The sequence below is a fragment of the Salvelinus fontinalis genome, chromosome 4 (assembly GCF_029448725.1).
Source record: "Salvelinus fontinalis isolate EN_2023a chromosome 4, ASM2944872v1, whole genome shotgun sequence".
Lineage (NCBI taxonomy): Eukaryota > Metazoa > Chordata > Actinopteri > Salmoniformes > Salmonidae > Salvelinus > Salvelinus fontinalis.
The window spans coordinates 18,464,714-18,486,248 of NC_074668.1; the positions used below are offsets into that span (position 1 = coordinate 18,464,714).

Sequence of the window (21,535 nt, forward strand, 5' to 3'; positions counted from 1 at the left end):
TTGAAGGTATACTAAAATGAAAACAATGCTTTCCAATATGGGGAAAGTTATCATGTTTGTTTTGTTTTGTCTTAACCCTTGCAATAGGGGAAAACGCTAAATGTGGTTTGAGAGTGATCTGTGTGTTTTAAGCAGTAGTGATGAGGTATTCCTATTGGGAAGAAGGGAGTCCTAGTTGAAGGAAAGATTATGGAGACTAGTGAAAGTAACAAAGACTGGTTATTGGCTTTCAGATAGCAATCCAATAATGTAATATTTTAGTAATTTGAAGGAGTAAAACAGAGGGATTGAGCATTAGGCCTGATATCAAATTAGAGGCTGCTCACTCTTCAAGGCTAGGTCCATTGCTCTCGTGTTTACGTCATCTGTTGTTTGGGTTAGAGATAACCTTCCTGTGGAACAATAGATAGCTGCCAGTACACACTGAACTCAAAAAGGCTGTGAGAGGCACAGTGGGGAAATTTGGGACAGTTTGTAAATAATTGTATGTCAACAGGTCAAAAATATTAAGATTACAAGAGAGCAGTAAATTCGATTAATGATGAAGAATTTTTTGGACTGATTAAAATGTAGCATAGTGAAAACAAAGTACATGTTTATTTGATGTTTTCCAGGACTGATGGAATGTCCGTTACCAAGTTTTCTTTTCATGTTTATCAATGATTCTGTATCTCTCCCTTTCAAAGGACTTCCTGAGGCAGGTGTCTTGGGAGAGCAGTTAAAAGTTTTAAGGGTCCTCCAAAATTAAGCAAGGCCTGGCCATGTTGTTTGTGTTTACCCTACAATTTTTGCCACACACATGCCAGCATCCACACACAACCCACCTGTTAATGTATATTTGTTAGTGGTTCGTACTCTGTTTGATTTAGGAGTGTGGGGTCTTTTTATTTTGTTTTAGTGGGTTTTTCACGGGTTAGAAAGGATGCTGTACACAACTGAAAGTTTCTATTGTCAGAGTTTTGGTTGCGCACATGTAAATTCTCTTGATTAGAAGAAATGTACTGAAAAACCTAATGTAAACCTGATACACACAATGTTTGAAATATCTTTAAATAATGTCTGAGGTACAGGGAAACAAACTCTCACTTAAAAGGGCTGACTGACCTCTGTTCTGACTTCTTGGTGAGACCTGATCACCCCTACTAGGAAGACAGGATACATTTTTTTATGGGCTATGTAAAAACAAATAATTAAGAAGAAGTTTATAATTTATCAATAGTCCTATGTGTGATTCTAACCGTAAGAAGGACAGAGAGAGAGTTGTCTCTAGTCTATTTTACCATTACCTTATGGGATCCAATTATTTCCTGATGGAGTTATCCATAGATAATTCAATTTGATTTATTCTCATTTGTTTATTTTTGATTCAACAGCCAGTGTTGTTGTTTTTTTCAGACACGTGAATCACAATGTGAGTCATGTGTCCAAAGGGGGAATTACCGGTCCCCTGGGGCCCTTTGGTAAATATGTTAAAAAAAAAAAAAAAAAAAAAAAATCCCCCACCTCGTGTGATATGTGTGTATTGCTGTTGTTGTTTTCTTTACTTTGTTTTTGTACTGCTTCAATAACAAGTCTCACCAGATTGGGTCTGCTGGATGGTCAGGATTTTTCCCTAAGGATTAGCCCTCTGATTCCCTGACCTGTAATGCCTCAGTGAGATCGCCAAGGTGATAGGGGTGCATTTAAATACAAATCTGTCATTACCACAAGTGATGAGAAAAGTGAGGATCTTAAATTAAAGTGATAGAACCAACGTGAAGCACTAAGGACTGTCATTCTAAATTTGGGTTGGATAATATATCAATAATTACAATTATGATTTGGAAAGGGGTGGCTTCTAGAGACAGAGCTGTGCCCTAAATACGCGAGGAGAGACACTAGATTGTAGCTTGGGCTAACCTTGCCCCAATCTCATTCTTCGAAAGGTTGGTGTGAAACTGTTATAACATGTGTTCTCTCTCTCTTCCCTGTGAAATGTTATTAACATGCTGTAAGACGATGTGCCTCTCTGGCTGATAGGATTTTGGCAGCTATCTTGTTTTCTACTCCTCCAGAGGATGGTGAAACAGTTAGATGCCAATTCTGGATGAGCCCCCATTTCCCCCTGTAGGTACAGACAATGAGTAATGATTGAAGGTTGTTTTATTTTAACAAGTTGAGGGTAAGGTCATCTAAACCCTTAACCTGTTTACATTATGTGGAAGACTGAGCTGATGAGCAAGTTAAACAACTGGGTTTTATATTTTGACTAGGTGAATGTCCCAGGGACAGTTAGTGAAAACATAGGTCAATGCAATCCGACTGTGGTAAGAAATATGGAAACAATGGTTAACATTGACAGATTTATTCACCTCTGAATCTACAGATCCATTGTGTATTTTTGATTCTCAATCCAATTAATAAATTATAGCCTTTATTATGATTATAGTATTACCATACTAAGTGGATTGTCGAACCCAAAATGAAGGTTTTGAAATGATGAAGTGTCTGTTTTTTTTCTGTGTTGATTTCCATTACTTTAATAGAGTATAGAATATTTTGATATAGAAGCTAAAATCAAAATGCTTACATTAAAATGTAACAATTATTATCACACATAGTGATAAGAGGATGGAATGTAATGGGAATTTTAATGTTTGTGCTTTTCGTATAACTAATTTCTGTGTTCTATTCATGTTCTGTTCTATAAACCAATTTCTGTGTTCATGCAAGTGGTTCACTGAACAAATCCTCCTCTTATCAGCAGCTGCAATTTGGCAGTACACCCAGACCTTGTTTTGATAACAAACTAAAGATGTCTCAGTTTCAAGGTCTCAGCTTAGAGAGGAGAAGCCTTGTGAGGTGTGAATCTGTCACATGTTATGAACCAGAATTGGTCGATCGCATGAATGAAACAAAACGGTAATGATTAATTAATTATGCTAAATCATGCAAATATAACTTATCTGTGTATAGCGTATATAAAACAACTGCTGGGTCTGCCCAGAGAGAGCTCCTGATTGACATGTATATTATGATGCATTGAGTTGGTTGGAACCTCTCCAGCGCGCTGACAATAAACAATGAATAATTTAAGATTGACTTCGAGTGTCCCTGTGCAAGAATTTTCCAACAACATTCCTACCCTTACAACTGCTGAAAACTAATATTTATGTTACAATGCACGTTAGTAGCCTTGATAATCTTTTCAAGGATACTAATAAAACAAATATGAAAATAAGTGCCTTTTTAGAAGACTATTCTGTTCAAGTCTAGCCAGGTAACATGGCATGAACTATAAATTTACAAAAAAAGATCAACTGTGCAAGACAGCTAGACCAAAACAATGGCAAGCTCAGCTTTTATTGATGGATATTTTGCTTGCTAGTGACATTACCGGAATAGCTTGCTACAGTGTAGGACTTTTTTGGTTAGTCTCACAACTAGCTGCAATTGATTTGATATTAGTGGGCACTGTTAACAACTCTACATGTCTGTAGGTAACTCTTTTAGAACAGACACCTAGATAGCTAGGTTGCATCAACTGAATACTAGTTATTCTAGCCAGTTGTTTCTAGCCCAGCTCGATAGCTAGCCTCTCCTAGGTCAGCACCTGGTAAAATCAGGATGTAACAACTTCAATTACTAATTTCTCGGAAACAAGGGAAAAAAACTTCACCAAAATCACTGAGAATACATTACATAGGATGAAGAAACAATACTCCAAGCCGCAGCTCCATACTACTTGTCAGACATAGAGAACTGATACTGTATATTCATTGTTAGGGTGGGATTGGTGTGGAGGGTCCGTGGGTAGCTTTTGACAATTTCTTTGGATTCCTCATGTCTTACTCAATGTTAGAAACAAGTTTTGTGTAAATCGGATGTTGGGTACTATATTTATTGAATATTATATGAATCCTATCAATTAAAATGGCCAATTTGGGTGCAATCAATTAGCTTAATTTCTCAGAGATCTAATTATATTTCAACCAAATAATGTTGCAGGAATGTTAATCTTATCTGTTTCTAACTACAGGACAATCTGAGATGGTGGGTGTCATGGGTTGCTGAAATGACATGGAACGGGCCTTGCGCTAGGCATTGGAAAAACGTATAATATTATGTTTTAAAAGCATTTTCAGAACATCACGTTCAACAAGGTTACCCAACATCGCCGTGTAAAACATTGTTGCATGTTGATTTGAGCATTTCAGTTCAACACTAATGTAGAAATATACTTCAAACACGCATACAACATTGTGTAAAAGTATTATAAAGTCTAACAAATTTGAATTACCCACAATATACAAACGGAACCAAATGGCAAGTTGTTGCAAAAACGTAGAATTCTTAAGTTGATAGAAATATTATGAATATGGAGTAAATTAAACACAATTTCCTTTGTTGTAGTTTTCACTCACAAATAGTCATTCAGATGTTGCAGGATATTTAATTAAACTAACATTTCTGAATATCATGCTTTTTGAACACATAAATAAGAAGTAAGTTATTCAAATATTGAAGCTAATATTTACTAATGTTTTACAGCGTGCTGTGACACTCAGTAGTCTAAATAAGCTTTCCCTAAATTGGTCACAGACAATCTGATCATCTGTTTGTCTATAAATAGGATTTAGGATGCTGTTATGTCATGATTGTGAGGGTGTTACAAATACTGCCTACAGGCTTTAGACTTTTGGCCAGATTCCTAGGGTCTTTTTCATTATAACATGCAACACAAAACGTTTTGCAAGGGAAAACGGCAAGAAACTTTTCTTAAGTCCGAGTGTTTTAGTCCGTTTTCTTGCTTTTGTAAATCCTGATTTGTGAGGGTGGTGTGGACATCTTAGCACCCTGTTTTTCACCTAATTAGCATCTAGGAGGAGGTGCACCCCTCCCTCTGCCCCTTCCCGGCCCTGGGGGTGGTCCTCTGGCGTTTCCAGGCGGCCCCCTTGGGCCTGGGGGGCGGGTCACAGCCACTCGGGAGTTTGGTGCAGCCAATGAAACATCCTTCTGAAGGTTAACCCCCTTGACATTGACAGCTGCTCCTGGACGTTTTGCCACCTTGGGAAATGTGCTGCCCTTCTCGCTCATGTTGTCTGAAAAAGCAAAAGCGAAAAATGGGGTGTATGTACAGCTACTTATTCCACATATTATTGTGTTACAACCTGAATTCAAAATGGATCAAATATTTTTTTTTCTTACCCACCTACACATAATACCCCATAATGAAAAAGTGAAAACATGTTCTTAGATTTTTGTTTTCCATTAAAAAAATTAAATACATAAGTATTCACGCCCCTGAGTCAACGCATGTTATAATCAGTCTTTCTGGGTAGGTCTCTAAGAGCTTTGCACACCTGGACTGCACAGTATTTGCACATTATTCTTTCAAAAAGTATTCATGCTCTGTCAAGTTGGTTGTTGATCATTGCTAGACAGACATTTTCACATCTTGCCATAGAGTTTCAAGCTGATTTAAGTCAAAACTGTAACTACGCCACTCAGGAATATTCAATGTTGTCATGGTAAGCAACTCCAGTGTATATTTGGCCTTGTGTTTTAGGTTATTGCCATGCTTAAATGTTAATTTGTCTCCCAGTGTCTGTTGGAAAGCAGACTGAACCAGGTTTTCCTATAGGATTTTGCCTGTGCTTGGCTCTATTCCATGTATTTATTTTTTTTATTTTAACTCCCTAGTCCTTGCCAATGACAAGCATACCCATAACATAATGCAGCCACCACCAAAAAAGAAAAAAGAAAAAAATAACAAATACATAAAATTATGTACCTTTTGTCTCTCTGTGTTTCAGAATGTCCCTTCAATTCGTAAGAGGCTGAATATATCTCATCGGAGAAAGCATCCAAGCGAGCGAAACATCTCCCCTTTGTCTCTGTATGTGTAGCCCAGCTATCTGATGCTGTCTGGTCAAAAAGAGTAGGATATTGTTGCCACCAGTAGCATTGAATGCAAGGGAAGCCAGCGAGCATGTGGCCTCCCTTGATTAAAATAGCCAATCAGCATTTAGCTAAACTGAGCGAGCTCAACTGTGAATCGTCTTGGCGCACCAAAAAAAAGTGTCATGGGAAATCCGTTTGGATTTGGCTTCACACCAATCATATTACAGACGTAAAACATCAAAAGCAAAACATCACTGACAGAAAAAAATTGAATTGTTAAATCTCGTTGTGTTGTTGTACTCTGGTGGATAGCTAGCTAGTTAAAATTGTCACTTTCCTAAATTAGCCATGAATGGAGATAGGGATTTGGACTTGTAGTTTTACTTAATTCTCCATAATGGCCAATGATTATAACGGCGATTGGGAATCAACGATAAAATCATACATTATGCCCCTGGCCTGAGAGGATAGAAGTTTAATATGTAGCTAGATGTAGTAGGCTAATGTTAACTAGCTGGCTCATCGTTGCCCATGAAGGAAAGTTAGGCTTGCGAGCAAGCATTTTAGTCAGGGAGTCTAGGAAAACACGAACTAAAAGTGTGTCCTGTATGACAGGGTAAAAGACCGTTTTGGCAACATGAAGGAAAGGAGGATGGCATTGGCATTTCTCTACAAGTAGGGAGAGTCAACATGTTTTTTCTACTTATGCACACACACACACACACACACACACACACACACACACACACACACACACACACACACACACACACACACACACACACACACACACACACACACACACACACACACACACACACACACACACACACAGAGAAATCAGTAACATGGACAGCCACCTGATATTTAGCTTACATCAATTGGACTAAATTGTTTTGGGAATCTAGTTGTCACTGTATTAGACTAAGCATAAGTGATTTGATTGATGATGTTGAAGTTGAAATAGTGCTATTTTCTTTGTGACTTGTGATAACTTGTGATAACTAAATCAATAGTCGTCTGAAAATGTCAGAGACATTAACTTGATTGACCTTCCTGTAGGCCATGTAACTGTTTGTTACATGCAATATGCATATGCATTGTGGACTCCATCTGAACGATGTTGCTCTCCATTTTGTGATTAAACAAAGGTGTTGTTGAATTCATTCTCCCTCTGTGTCTTCTTATTGTCTCGACCGTAGGCCTATATTTCACGGTGGCAAGGCCTTTAGAAAGTATTCAGACCCCTTGACCTTTTCCACATTTTCTTAAGTTACAGCTTGGTCTAAAATTGCTTAAATAAATAAAAATCCTCAGCAATCTACACACAATAACCCCATAATGACCAAGTGAAAACAGGTTTTTAGCAAATTTGTAAAAAAATAAACAGAAACAGCTTATTTATATAAGTATTCAGACACTTTGCTATGAGACTCGAAATTGAGCTCAGGTGCATCATTTTTCTACAATTTGATGGGAGTCCACCTGTGGTACACTCAATTGATTGGACATGATATGGAAAGGCACACACCTGTCTACATAAGGTCCTACAGTTGACAGTGCATGTCAAAGTAAAAACCAAGTCATGAGGTCGAAGGAATTGTCCGAAAAGCTTCGAAAGAGGATTGTGTCGAGGCACAGATCTGGGGAAGGGTACCAAAACATTTCTTCTGCATTGAAGGTGCCCAAGAACACAGTGGCCTCCATCATTACAAAAATGGAAGAAGTTTGGAACCACCAAGACTCTTCCTAGAGCTGGCTCCCCGCCCAAACTGAGCAATTGGGGGAGAAGGGCTTTGGTCAGGGAGGTGACCAAGAACTCGATGGTCACTCTGACGGGGATGGGGGAAGCTTCCAGAAGGACAACCATCTCTGCAGCACTCCACCAATCAGGTCTTTATGGTAGAGTGGCCAGACGGAAGACACTCCTCAGTAAAAGGCACATGACAGCCCGCTTGGAGTTTGCCAAAAGGCACCTAAAGACTCTCAGACCATGAGAAACAAGATTCTCTGGTCTAATGAAACCAAGATTGAACTCTTTGGCCTGAATGCCAAGTGTCACGTCTGGCACCATCCCTACGGTGAAGCATGGTGGTGACAGCATCATGCTGTGGGGATGCTTTTTAGGAACTGTGAGACTAGTCAAGATCGAGTGAAAAATAAAAGGAGCAAAGTACAGAGAGATCCTTGATGAAAATCTGCTCCAGAGTGCTCAGGACCTCAGACTGGGGTGAAGGTTCACCTTCCAACAGGACAGCAACCCTAAGCACACAGCCAAGACAACGCAGGAGTGGCTTTGGGACAAGTCTCAGAATGTCCTTGAGTGGCCCAGCCAGAGCCTGGAGTTGAACCCGATCGAACATCTCTGGAGAGACCTGAAAATAGCTGTGCAGCAACATTCCCCATCCAACCTGACAGAGCTTGAGAGGTTCTGCAGAGAAGAATGGGAGAAACTCCCCAAATACAGGTGTGCCAATCTTGTAGCGTCATACCCAAGAAGACTCAATGTGCAATTGCTACCAAAGCTGCTTCAACAAAGTACTGAGTAAAGGGTCTGAATACTTATGTAAATGTAAAATGTCAATTTTTATTTTTAATACATTTGTACACATTTCTAAAACCTGTTTTTGCTTTGTCATTATGGGGTATTGTGTGTAGATTGATGAGGGCAAAAAAACATGTAATCTATTTTAGAATAAGGCTGTAACGTTATAAAATGTGGAAAAAGTCAAGGGGTTTGAATACTTTCTGAAAGCACTGTATAAACTAAGGTGAGAGAGCAAATAATGGTGAGAGGGCAAAAAATGCAATTATCTGTGTTTGAAATTCACTGCTCGACAGAGACCTTACAGATAATTGTATGTGTGGGGTACAGAGTTGAGGTAATCATTCAAAAATCATGTTAAACACTATTATTGCACAGAGAATGAGTCCATGCAACTTATTATGTGACTTGTTAAGCAGATATTTCCTCCTGAATATATTTAGGCTTTCCAAAACAAAGGGGTTGAATACTTACTGAAGTGAGACATTTCAGCTTTTTGTTATTAATTAATTTGCTTTAAAAAATGTAAAACATAATTCCACTTTGACATTATGGGGTATTGTGTGTAGGCCAGTGACACAAAATCTAAATTTAATCCATTTTAAATTTAGGCTGTAACACAACAAAATGTGGAAAAAGTCAAGTTGTGTGAATACTTTTTGACAGCTCTTCTTCGGAGCGATATTATGATACAATTCACTCAAAACAAACGGTTTCTTCTATTGTTCTTTGAAGTGGGTTCACATTTTTTTCCTAATGCCAAAAAAACATCCAACCACCAAGTGGTGCTGAGTGGAGATGGTAGGAAGGTAGAGTAGGCTATGTGAACTGACCTGGTGGGGGTGCTTCTTCCGTAGGAGGGGGGATTAGAGAGCGGTTGGGAAGAAGGCCAACCAGGTCATGCATCACCTGGTTGGTACTCTCCTTGTTGTTCCTCCGGTTCTTCTCCTCATCTCTAGCCTAAACACAACCACAGATTATACTGTTGGTGTTGCTGCATTCATATTTACACACCACTTCAGCATTACGTACATGCAGTTAACTTACAGTACTGAATAACATGTCATTATTTACAGTATAGGATTTAAGTCCTGAGAGACGGCAGCTCAGTTGCTCATGGTCATTTACCATTTGCATCTTCCTCTTCAGTTCCAGGTTGGCATTTTGATAGTTTTTGGAGGTCGCATTCAGATAGTAGATGGCCAACCTGAAACAGGATCACAGAACTCTTGATATGATGAGCATGTGTATGTTACTATGACAATATACGTGTTTGCTTTAGTGTGTGTGTGTGTGTGTGTGTGTGTGTGTGTGTGTGTGTGTGTGTGTGTGTGTGTGTGTGTGTGTGTGTGTGTGTGTGTGTGTGTGTGTGTGTGTGTGTGTGTGTGTGTGTGTGTGTGTGTGTGTGTGTGTGTGTGCGTGCGTGCGTGTGTGTGTGTACATACACCATCAGCAGCACAGCTGGTATGATCAGCCCAGGATTAGTTGCGTAGGTGAAGATATTACCAATGAACGCTGGTAGGTCCTTCTCTATAGTCTCCATGACAACATCATACATTTGCGCCCTTCCACTAGTAGACAAGAGACCAGCATTAGATGTGTGCCTAGTGTGTATGTGTGCGTGCGTGTGTGTGTGCATGAGAGACACCTGAAGGGGCCACAGTCAGAGGAGGGCGGCAGGGTCATTATGGTGTAAACCACAGGCAGAAGGCTGAGGAAGAGCACCAGGAGGAGGAGGCCCATGTAGAAGTTGTTGGATTTGGAGGCCTTGAAGACCCTCTCATGGGGAACGTTACAGCTCATCACGGCCCAGCACTGGTAGTACATCGAGGAGAGGAGACGCAGGACGTTCAGCCCTACCAGGCCAGGGGCGTAGAACGCACCCATCCTGAAACAAACACAGATACAGAAATATGTGATAAACACAACTTACAGGGTGAGTGGAAATGTGTTGATGGTTTATGTGGTGTCTCATATTTACTCACCAAATCATTCCTTGATTGAAGATTAATCCGAGCACGTTGCCGCTAATGTCAAACTCTCCATAAGACGGCTAGAATCACATATAAATATTTTAAATAGTGCAATGCATAATATAAATAATGTAAATGTAATTCTGTTCATCGTCCCCCCTTTCTCTCTCCCTCTTTCTCTCTCTCAGTAATTAACTTCCCAGGGCAGTGTCCTGTGTCTTGGTGAATGTGAAGGATCACCTATCGTGCCAGATGTCGCTGTGTGGTATCAAGTTTACTTGTTCTCACACATACAATAAGCAAAGAAAAACAAAGTAAAGAGCAATATAGCAGTGCTGGATTGTATTGATAGTGAGTAAGTATACCTTTACCATACTTCCATACATGTTATTACCACTTTATCCCATACTGTAATGTAAAGTACTACCAAAACACACACACACACACAGTAGAACAGTAGTTATGTTATGCTTCGGAAGCCTAGCACGTACAAATCCAGCCTCCAGGTCCCAGCACCAGCAATAGTTGAGGAAACGCACAATCACGGCTCGCACAAAGTCACCAATGAGGATGGTCAGATATGTCACCTGGATGTCAGAGACGGTGAGCTTCACAAACTCCTAGAGGGCAGCACAGAAGGGAAACTAAACATGAAACGCCCAGCATGTCACACAGCCTCAGTCTCATCACTGGTGCACAATGACAGGAACTTTATGGGCTGCCCAGGTTAGGTGGAGGAAAACCCAGGAGGAAAAACAAAAGAATAAAAAACGGTGGTCTGCCACCGCTATGTTTAGTAATAAAGGGAAAACGGAGGAAGAACACGGGTAATCCTCACTATGCCAACGTCGGTCTCCCAGCACGGCCCTCTGATGACATCAGCAGGAGGGATCTCCGGAGGGGGGATGTCAGTAGTGTTGTGGTAGGTGCTGTAGTTGGCATAGTACTCCTTCAGACCCCAGATAGTGGCATTCTTAATATACTTCTCCTGTTCCAACTGTACACATGTTAACACACAAAGACAGGTTCAGGTGAGTAAGTAAAATATACATGTACGGAACACACACACACACACACACACACACACACACACACACACACACACACACACACACACACACACACACACACACACACACACACACACACACACACACACACACACACACACACACACACACACAAACACACACACAGGTGAATAAACACACAAACATGCATTTGCAGGTACATAACACTGACACATTGTCTGGTACCTTTTCGTTGACATCATCAAACAGGGCGAACAGGAAGGTGTAGAGGTTCCCAAGGAACAGGGCAAAGATGCGGCCCAGCTGCCACTTGAGGGCGATACGAGGGTGGTACTCCTCCAGCTCAGCGATAGTCTCAAAGAGAGGGGGGCACACCAGCCCCAGCAGTGACATCACAACCTCCACCTGGAAAGTAAAACACATCCAATCACCAGGATGAAGACCGAAAAAATAAATAATATAAGCATCAAATAGTGAACATACTATTATTAAATTAGTATTTCTTTATAAAGATGTATTAGCATTTATAAGCATTATAAGCAGTACATTCATAAACATGTAAAACATGTATCATATCATTTATAAACATGTAATAATTTTTAGTGGCTTATTCATGAAAGTTATTAAGTATTTTTATTTTAAGTGTAAAGTGTGGTGTGATATATATATTTTATAAATGTTATAATTTTGACTATCATGACAACCCAGATAATAGCACAACAACCTACAACTGAAGAAAACAGGACAAACACCAAATGTACATTTCTGGCTCACTCCTTTTGACTAGACGAACCATAGCACAGCATCATAACAACTCAACCTGCCTCATTCTTTTCATACCAGGAGAGCGTATTCTGATCTAGTTTTGCAAAGTCCTGAGACCTCTTGACCACAAAATAGATGAGGAAGCCGCTGCCCCCCAGGCTGCAGAGAATGAAAAGATTGGCTAGAACCCGCAGGAACCTCCGCAAGTGGATGTTCTCATCCTTCTGGTTCTCCTGTTCGTCTACTATGGATTCCTACCGAGAACAGTCGATTAGTGAGAAACACAGTGGATACTATGGTTGAAGATAGTAAGTGTCTAGGCCCGTACATGTATGGATATTTGTAGAACAAATGGATATTTGTAGAACAAAGTTATGCATAAACAACAGTATCTTGTGCCAAGCTAGTGGAAGGTCGTTCTACTAGCTATGGATAGGCCTAAGTGTTAGCTGCTGCTGTGTTTACCTTAAAGCTGGTGGTGATGGAGGCATACTTGTTGTCTGCTGTCTCTGGGTTCCCAATGAGGTAATCCCAGCTGGTGAACATCTTAAAGGTGAAGGTAAACTGTCCATCGTCCCCACCATCTCCTCCCTCATCCGAGTTACGGGCCATCCTGGGGGGGGGGTTGCTGGCATCAATATTTCAGATACTGTTTGCGTGTATGTGGATTAGTATGTATTTACTGTGTGCGTATGTGTATGTTCACGTGTGTGTGTTTTACCCACGTTCTAATGACCACCATCAGGCTGTAGCCGAAGATGCCAACACCGACCAGTAGGTAGGACAGTGGCAGTCTGAACTGGAGGAGTCCGATGGTGCGTTCGTCATTATAGTAGCCATAGAACATAATAGAGTACTTGCAGTAGCCCTGGTGAAATTAAGAAAAATAATCATGTTCATATGCAAGTCATTCATCCAAAATTAAGCTGACAGTGACAAGTACAATTGATGTACTGAAAATGTGTAACACTTTAAAGGACCCCCCCATAACAAGTTGCCGCCACTATTTCGATGCCATTTCCTGTCCGAAGAATAACGAAGGCTACATACACATATTCACAAATTGAAATATACATATTCATTGATTTGACAGGCTACAATAGCTTTGCTCATAATCATTCATGCCGCAAATGACATATAACATGTAGCTAACTATAAGTTCGTTGAATTTTCTTTTGCGGGTTCCTTTGCATTATCTGAATAGACACTTGTGGGTTCTAGCTATCATTACACCAATCAAAGCATTCATCTTCGGGGGAGGAGGGGTGAAAACATCAAAACTATGAAATAATACATGTGGAATCATGTAGTAACCAAAAAAGTGTTAAACAAATAAAAATATATTTTAGATTTTAGATTCTTCAAAGTAGCCACGCTTGGCCTTGATGACAGCTTTTCACACTCTTGGCATTCTCTCAACCAGCTTCACCCGGAATGATTTTTCAACAGTCTTGAAGGAGTTCCCACATATGCTGAGCACTTGTTGGCTGCTTTTCCTTCACTCTGCGGTATAACTCATCCCAAACCATCTCAATTGGGTTGAGGTCGGGTGATTGTGGAGACCAGGTCATCTGACACAACACTCCATCACTCTCCTTCTTGCTCAAATAGCCCTTACACATCTTGGAGGTGTGTTGGTCATTGTCCAGTTGAAAAACAAATGATAGTCTCATTAAGCGTAAACCAGATGGGATGGCGTTTTACTGCAGAATGCTGTTGTAGCCATGCTGGTTAAGTGTGCCTTGAATTCTAAATAAATCACTGACAGCGTCACCAGAAAAGCACCCCCACACCATCACACCTCCTCCTCCATGCTTCACGGTGGGAACCACACATGCGGAGATCATCCGTTCACCTACTCTGCGTCTCACAAAGACACGCCGGTTGGAACCAAATATCTCAAATTTGGACTCATCAGACCGAAGGACAGATTTCCACCGGTCTAATGTCCATTGTTCGTGTTTCTTGGCCCAAGCAAGTCTCTTCTTCTTATTGGTGTCCTTTAATAGTGGTTTCTTTACAGCAATTCGACCATGAAGGCCTGATTCATTCAGACTCCTCTGAACAGTTGATGTTGTGATGTGACTGTTACTTGAACTCTGTGAAGCATTTATTTGGGCTGCAATCTGAGGTGCTGTTAAAACTTCTTATGGCTGCAATCCCGTTAACGGGATCGATATGACAACAGCAGGGCGCCATATTCAAACAACAGAAATCTCATAATTAAAATTCCTCAAACATACATGTATCTTATACCATTTTAAAGGTAATCTTGTTGTTAATCCCACCAAACGGTCCGATTTCGAATAAGCTTTTCAGCGAAAGCACCACAAACGAATATGTTACGTCACCAGCAACTCACAGAAAAATTCTGCCATTTTTCCAGCCAAAGAGAGGAGTCACAAAAAGCACAAATAGAGATAAGATTAATCACTAACCTTTGATGATCTTCATCAGATGACACTCATATGACTTCATGTTACACAATACATATATGTTTTGTTAGATTAAGTTCATATTTATATCCAAAAAACCTCCGTTTACATTGGCGCCATGTTCAGAAATGCCTCCAAAATTTCCGGAGAAATTGCAGAGAGCCATGTCAAATAACAGAAATACTCATCATAAACTTTGATGAAAGATACATGTTTTACATAGAATTAAAGATACACTTGTTCTTAATGCAACCACTGTGTCAGATTTCAAAAAGCTTTAGGGCAAAACCCAATATTCAATCATCTGAAAACAGCGTTCAGCCACAAAAGCAAGCCATACAGTTACCCGCCAAATTATGCAGTCAACAAAACTCAGAAAAAGCATTATAAATCTTCACTTACCTTTGCTGATCTTCGTTGGAATGCACTCCCAGGACTCCCACTTCCACAAGAAATGTTTGTTTTTTTCGGTGATGTCCATCATTTATGTCCAAATAGCTATTTTTGTAGCATGTTTGGTATACAAATCCAAGTCAGGGAAGCGCGTTCACTAAAACCTGACGAAATGTCCAAAAGTTCCGTAACAGTCCGTAGAAACATGTAAAACGATGTATTGAATCAATCTTTAGAATGTTTTTAACATAAATCTTGAATAACGTTCCAACCGGAGAATTACATTGACTTCAGATGAGCGATGGAGCAGAGCTCCCTCTCATGTGAACGGTCAAAGAATGGTCAAAGAATGGTCAGGTCATGGCAGACCTGACTAATTCCCCTCTCATTCAGCCCCCCTTCACAGTAGAGGCATCAGACAAGGTTCTACAGACTGTTGACATCTAGTGGAAGCCGTAGGAAATGCAAACTCATCCATATCTCGCAGTGATTTCAATGGGATCTTGGTTGAAAATCGACCAGCCTCAGAATTTCCACTTCCTGTTTGGATTTCTTCTCAGGTTTTTGCCTGCCATATGAGTTCTGTTATACTCACAGACATAATTCAAACAGTTTTAGAAACTTCAGATTGTTTTCTATCCAATACTAATAATACTATGCATATATTAGTAACTATGACTGAGGAGCAGGCCGTTTACTCTGGGCACCTCTGTGCACCTTTCATCCAAGCTACTCAATAGTGCCCATGCAGCCATAAGAAGTTAACTCTAGTGAACGTATCCTCTGCAGCAGAGGTAACTCTGGGTCTTCCTTTCCTGTGGCGGTCCTCATGAGAGACAGTTTCATCATAGCTCTTGATGGTTTTTGTGACTGCACCTGAAGAAACTTTCAAAGTTCTTGAAAATATCCGGATTGAATGACCTTCATGTCTTAAAGTAATGATGGACTGTCGTTTCTCTTTGCTTATTTGAGCTGTTCTTGCCATAATATGAACTTGGTCTTTTACCAAATAGGGCTATCTTCTGTATACCACCCTAGCTTGTCACAACACAACTGATTGGCTCAAACTTATTAAGATGTAACGAAATTCTACAAATGAACTTTTAGCAAGGCACTCCTGATAAGTAAAATGCATTCCAGGTAACTACCTCATGAAGCTGGTTGAGAAAATGCCAAGAGTGTGCAAAGCTGTCATCGAGGCATTGGGTGGCTACTTTGAATAATAACTAATATCAAATATATTTAGATTTGTTTAACACATTTTTGGTTACTGCATGATTCCATATGTGTTATTTCATAGTTTTGATGGCTTCACTATTATTCTAAAATGTAGAAAATTGTAAAAATAATTAAAACCCTTGAATGAGTAAACTGTGTCCAAACTTTTGACTGGTTCTGTATATATAACTATTTTATAAATGGTATTATATGTATATATTTGTTTTGTTTTGTTTTTTAAATAGACCACCAAATAAAAGTGAAAATTGACAAATTATTCAATGGATTATGATAATTTTCTGAAAAAAGATTTTAAAAAGTAGACTTGCAAAAACATACATTTGCACTGCCTATTTTAATTTGCTCCATAGCTCAGGCAGCCAAGTGGACACAAGGCTATTTGGCTCATCTCAGGCGCAAAGAGGAATAACTCAGCTGTTTCTGATTAATAAATAATGCCACGCTGGTGGGTGGTAACATTCAAGTAAAACCCAGCCCTGAAACTAAACGTAGGCTGAAAATAATTTGATTGTCATATAGGATTTGCACGAAGTTGGCAGTTCGGATTTGACACTTCAAGCCCGAATATATAATACTTTGACTAAAATGATGACTTATTGACTTAAATCGCTGTGCAACATCATGGGTAAGCTCTGGCCATCGTCTTTCAGCTTGAAAAAGTGGATTTCTACTGGTGTGGGCGTTTAGTTACAATGCAGGTACAATGCAATATGATGCTGTTATTCATGAACATGTATGACCCCTAATGTCTTAAAATCTACTTTTTACCCTTTTTTTTACCAGTAATTTAAAAGTACTGTATGACATCACATTTTATGTATGTTTGTTTCATATGTACAATCACATGAAATAAACCTGAACCTTAAGTAAACAAAACAAGGTGCTTTAAATATGGCATCACTCCAAAGATCCTCACTCCAAAATCAAGGAGGACGGAGTAGTCCATGGCTTTGGCCTGCTGCGCTCTGGGAACAGTTTTCCTGGGTATAGACCCATACGGAAGACCCATCATCACCTCGGGACAGAAAGAAAGGAAAAATGAAAGGGAAGTGGGGAAATGACTGTAAGAATGAGACAGTGAGTCCCTCCTTCGATATCTCTCCATATGCTGACCAAATGTACTGCAAATATTTTGCAAGACAATGGACTATGTGCTTAAGGTAAAAAGCTGCTCACCTCTGGGAGAACAACAAGCCCAAACATTAACCCAAACAGGACCAGGTTTAGACCGTACATCCACCGCAAGAAGATGAAGTAGGAAGCCACAGATGACCCAAAGTGACCTGAGGGTTAGAGTTCAAACTCCAAAAGTTACATAATGAATAGATAGAACTACATTACATGAACAAGACAGAAACTCATAGCTTTAAATAATGGTACCCACTCTCAACCTCTTTAATCTTTCTTTCCCATGGAATACAGGCTGTTTTGAAATTGTCAAAGTCACGGTTGAACTTGATCATTTTCTGAAACGAAAAAGGTTAAGACAGAATATTTGAAAATAAAAGTTTATCACAGAAGTACTGTGTAGTTCCTGATGAGAAAAAAGAATGAAGATTATGGTGCACTTATGATTTAACCCTTAGCCTACAATCTCTGTGCTCCAGCGGAAATCAAATTAACATAATAAAAAAATCCCCATCAAAATCCGTCTCTTTAAGCTAGAGATATCAGTTTTTGCATGGGCTACGTCTCAATCCACCACATCTGCCGATATAACCGTTCCGCATCTTCAGTGAAAGGTGGCAGAGATAGAGTGGTGTTTGTCAGACCATGTAACAACCCTAAACTTCAGAACATACTTCCTTTTGATCATTTTTTTTCAACGTTTCATCCAATATATATATATATATATATTTTTTTTTATAAAACCCCAAAATAAATAGCTACAATTCCATATGTTAGCGTAGACCCCCTGTCCCCCCTTCCCGCATCCCTGTCCCCTGGTTTAGACAGGGCTTAGACTCTAGAGGGTTAAATGTGTATTTTACATGCCATGTCAAATAACATCAAATAACAGGTGTAGACCTTACAGTAAAATTACTTACAAGCCCTTAACCAACAATGCAGTTTTAAGAAAAATAAGTGTTAAGTAAATAATAGATAAGTAAAAAACTAAATAGCAAATAATTAAAGAGCCGCAGTAAAATAAAAGTAGTGAGTCTATATACAGGTGGTACTGGTACAGAGTCAATGTGCGAGGGCACAGGTTAGTCGAGGTAATTGAGGTAATATGTACATGTAAGTAAAGTTAAAGTGACTATGCATAGATAATAAACAGAGAGTAGCAGCAGCATATAAAGTGTGTGGGGGGGGGCAATGCAAATAGTCTGGGTAGCCATTTGATTAGCTGTTCAGGAGTCTCATGGCTTGGAGATAGAAGCTGTTAAGAAGCCTTTTGTACCTAGACTTGGCTCTCCAGTACCGCTTGCAGTGCGGTAGTAGAGAGAACAGTCTGTGACTAGGGTGGCTGGAGTCTTTGACCATTTTTAGGGCCTTCCCCTGACACCTCCTGGTGTAGAGGTCCTGGATGGCAGGAAGCTTGGCCCCAGTGATGTACTGGGCCGTACGCACTACCCTCTGTAGTGCCTTGCGGCCGGAGGCCGATCAGTTGCCATACCAGGCGGTGATGCAACGAGTTAGGATGCTCTCAATGGTGCAGCTGTATAACTTTTTGAGGATCTGAGGACCCATGTCAAATCAGTTCATTCTCCTGAGGGGAAATAGGCTTTGTCGTGCCCTCTTCACGACTGTCTTGGTGTGTTTGGACCATGTTAGTTTGTTGGTGATTTGGACACCAAGGAACTTGAAGCTCTCAACCTGCTCCACTACAGCCCTGTCGATGAGAATGGGGGCATGCTCAGTCCTCTTTTTCCTGTAGTCCACAATCATCTCCTTTGTCTTGATCACGTTGAGGGAGAGGTTGTTATCCTGGCATCACACGGCCAGGTCTCTGACCTCCTCCCTATAGGCTGTCTCATTGTTGTCGGTGATCAGGCCTACCACTGTTGTGTCGTCGGCAAACTTAATGACGCTGATGATGGAGTCGTGCCTACAGCAGAGGACTGAGCATGCACCCCTGAGGGGTCCCCGTGTTGAGGATCAGCGTGACAGATGTGTTGTTTTTTATTTTTATTTTTTTATTTAACCTTTATTTAACTTGGCAAGCCAGTTAAGAACAAATTCTTATTTACAATGACGGCCTACCGGGGAACAGTTGGTTAACTGCCTTGTTCAGGGGCAGAATGACAGATTTCTACTTTGTCAGCTCGGGGATTCGAGCCAGCAACCTTTCAGTTACTGGCCCAACGCTCTAATCACAAGGTTACCTATCCTTACCACCTGGGGGAGGCCAATCAGGAAGTCCAGGATCCAGTTTCAGAGGGAGCTGTTTAGTCCTTAGCTTAGTGATGAGCTTTGAGGGCACTATGGTGTTGAACATTGAGCTGTAGTCAATGAATAGTATTCTCACATAGGTGTTCCTTTTGTCCAGGTGGGAAAGGGCAGTGTGGAGTGGAATAAAGATTGCATCATCTGTGGATCTGTTGGGGCGGTATGCAAATTGGAGTGGGTCTAGGGTTTCTGGGATAATGTTGTTGATGTGAGCCATGACCAGCCTTTCAAATCACTCCATGGCTACAGAAGTGAGTGCTACGGGTTGGTAGTCATTTAGTCAGGTTACCTTAGTGTTCTTGGGACAGGGACTATGGTGGTCTGCTTGAAACATGTTGGTATTACAGACTCAGTCAGGGACAAGTTGAAAATGTCAGTGAAGACACTTCCCAGTTGGTCAGCTCATGCTCGGAGTTCACGTCCTGGTAATCTGTCTGGCCCTGCGGCCTTGTGACTGTTGACCTGTTTAAAGGATTTACTCACATCGGCTATGGAGAGCGTGATCACACAGTCATCCGGAACAGCTGATGCTCTCATGCACGCTTCAGTGTTGCTTGCCTCGAAGCGAGCATAGAAGTAATTTAGCTCGTCTAGTAGGCTCGTGTCACTGGGCAGCTAACTTAAGTCTTAACATATTGAAGTTATACATGCATAATTTGTTTGAATTATTCATAATGATTCAGTAGGACATAACTCATCTTTAAGACTGTGGACTCAGTTGTAAAGTTAACACTTGGCCTAGGAAAAGTTACCTTAGCCATTATGACTTTGTAGGCGTAGAGCTTCCTCCCTTTGCCCTTTCCCAGAGCCCCCTCAAACTTCTCCACAAACGCCTGGCATTCCCTACAATTCAAACACACAAAAAAGAATGACCATCAACCAACAAAAAGTATCAATCACTGGTTTGATAAACCACCCCCCAACAAATCAGTGAGAAGCTGGTCAAAGAACATCAATCAGCAAAGCCAATGCACAAAACTCGTAAATAGTTCAAAGGGTAATGGACAATCGATCTACTTTGTCGTTCCATAAAGTAATTAAAGTATTTCACAAAATAAGTGGACATTTGATCAGGCAATGTAGCATCAAAGACACAATTATATTTTAATTTAATTTAAAAATAAATAAGATGACATCACAATAACACATTAGTTATTGTGTAAGCCTTAAGGAATGTGTAAAGTACTGTAGTTATAGAAAAAAGAGAAAACAGCACAGCAAGAGCAAGTCCCTATGTGAAGGCAATCAGCCAATGGGAAATCAGTGGAGGATGACATATGATGGTGGCCATTTTGTTTACTTGAGGAGTTTAAGCCTCCTCTTCATGCGCCACGGTTTGTTCCTTAGAGTGGCTATCAGCTTCTTCTTCTCCTCCACCTCTTCCTTCTGAGCAGCAATCTCCCCCTCTGACAGAGAATCCTCGTCCCCTGACTCGCCCGAAGAAGAAGAGCTATCAGAAGAAAGAGCTGTTACCAGGGCCAGGGGTCAAGTTAGGGTCAACCATGTGTCAAACAGGGTAGAGTTATAGTTCCGGTCAGACTGTCTTTGCTAAGAGTGGGCAGTGTGGCCAGAGGCTTTACACAGTGCCCAATTATCATGGTACAAACTTTGAACTTGTCATATTATGTTGAAAAACATCTGGCAGACCAACAGAAAATACAAAAAGAGAACATTGCTTTAGCAATGTAAGCATATGTTTCCCATGCCAATAAAGCCCTTAATTAAATGTAATTGAATTGACACTATTTTTCAGATGTTGCCCTACCAGAGTTACACAGTATTGTTGAAACTCACATCCATGAGCTTCACTACTGACATTTGGACCAGCGATGTCAGCCCCATGAGCATTATGATTCTGACAGCACAGTGGGTCGACGA

General features: G+C 40.4%; 1 protein-coding gene across 1 annotated transcript; it reads right to left on the reverse strand.

Annotated features, from left to right (window-relative positions):
* Positions 1-1,521: 1,521 nt before the first annotated feature.
* LOC129853234 (transmembrane channel-like protein 2-B) lies at positions 1,522-21,100 on the reverse strand. The gene is made up of 17 exons (XM_055919038.1): positions 20,958-21,100; positions 20,410-20,500; positions 17,649-17,730; positions 17,441-17,547; positions 17,181-17,279; positions 12,923-13,065; positions 12,663-12,810; positions 12,257-12,451; positions 11,658-11,837; positions 11,240-11,398; positions 10,893-11,021; positions 10,414-10,481; positions 10,077-10,316; positions 9,874-9,999; positions 9,557-9,635; positions 9,262-9,388; positions 1,522-5,081 (listed from the first exon to the last, which is right to left on the reverse strand). Exons 1-17 carry the CDS (start codon positions 20,981-20,983, stop codon positions 4,852-4,854), a joined length of 2,229 nt encoding a protein of 742 aa, XP_055775013.1. The 5' UTR covers positions 20,984-21,100; the 3' UTR covers positions 1,522-4,851.
* Between the last annotated feature and the right edge of the window lie 435 nt (positions 21,101-21,535).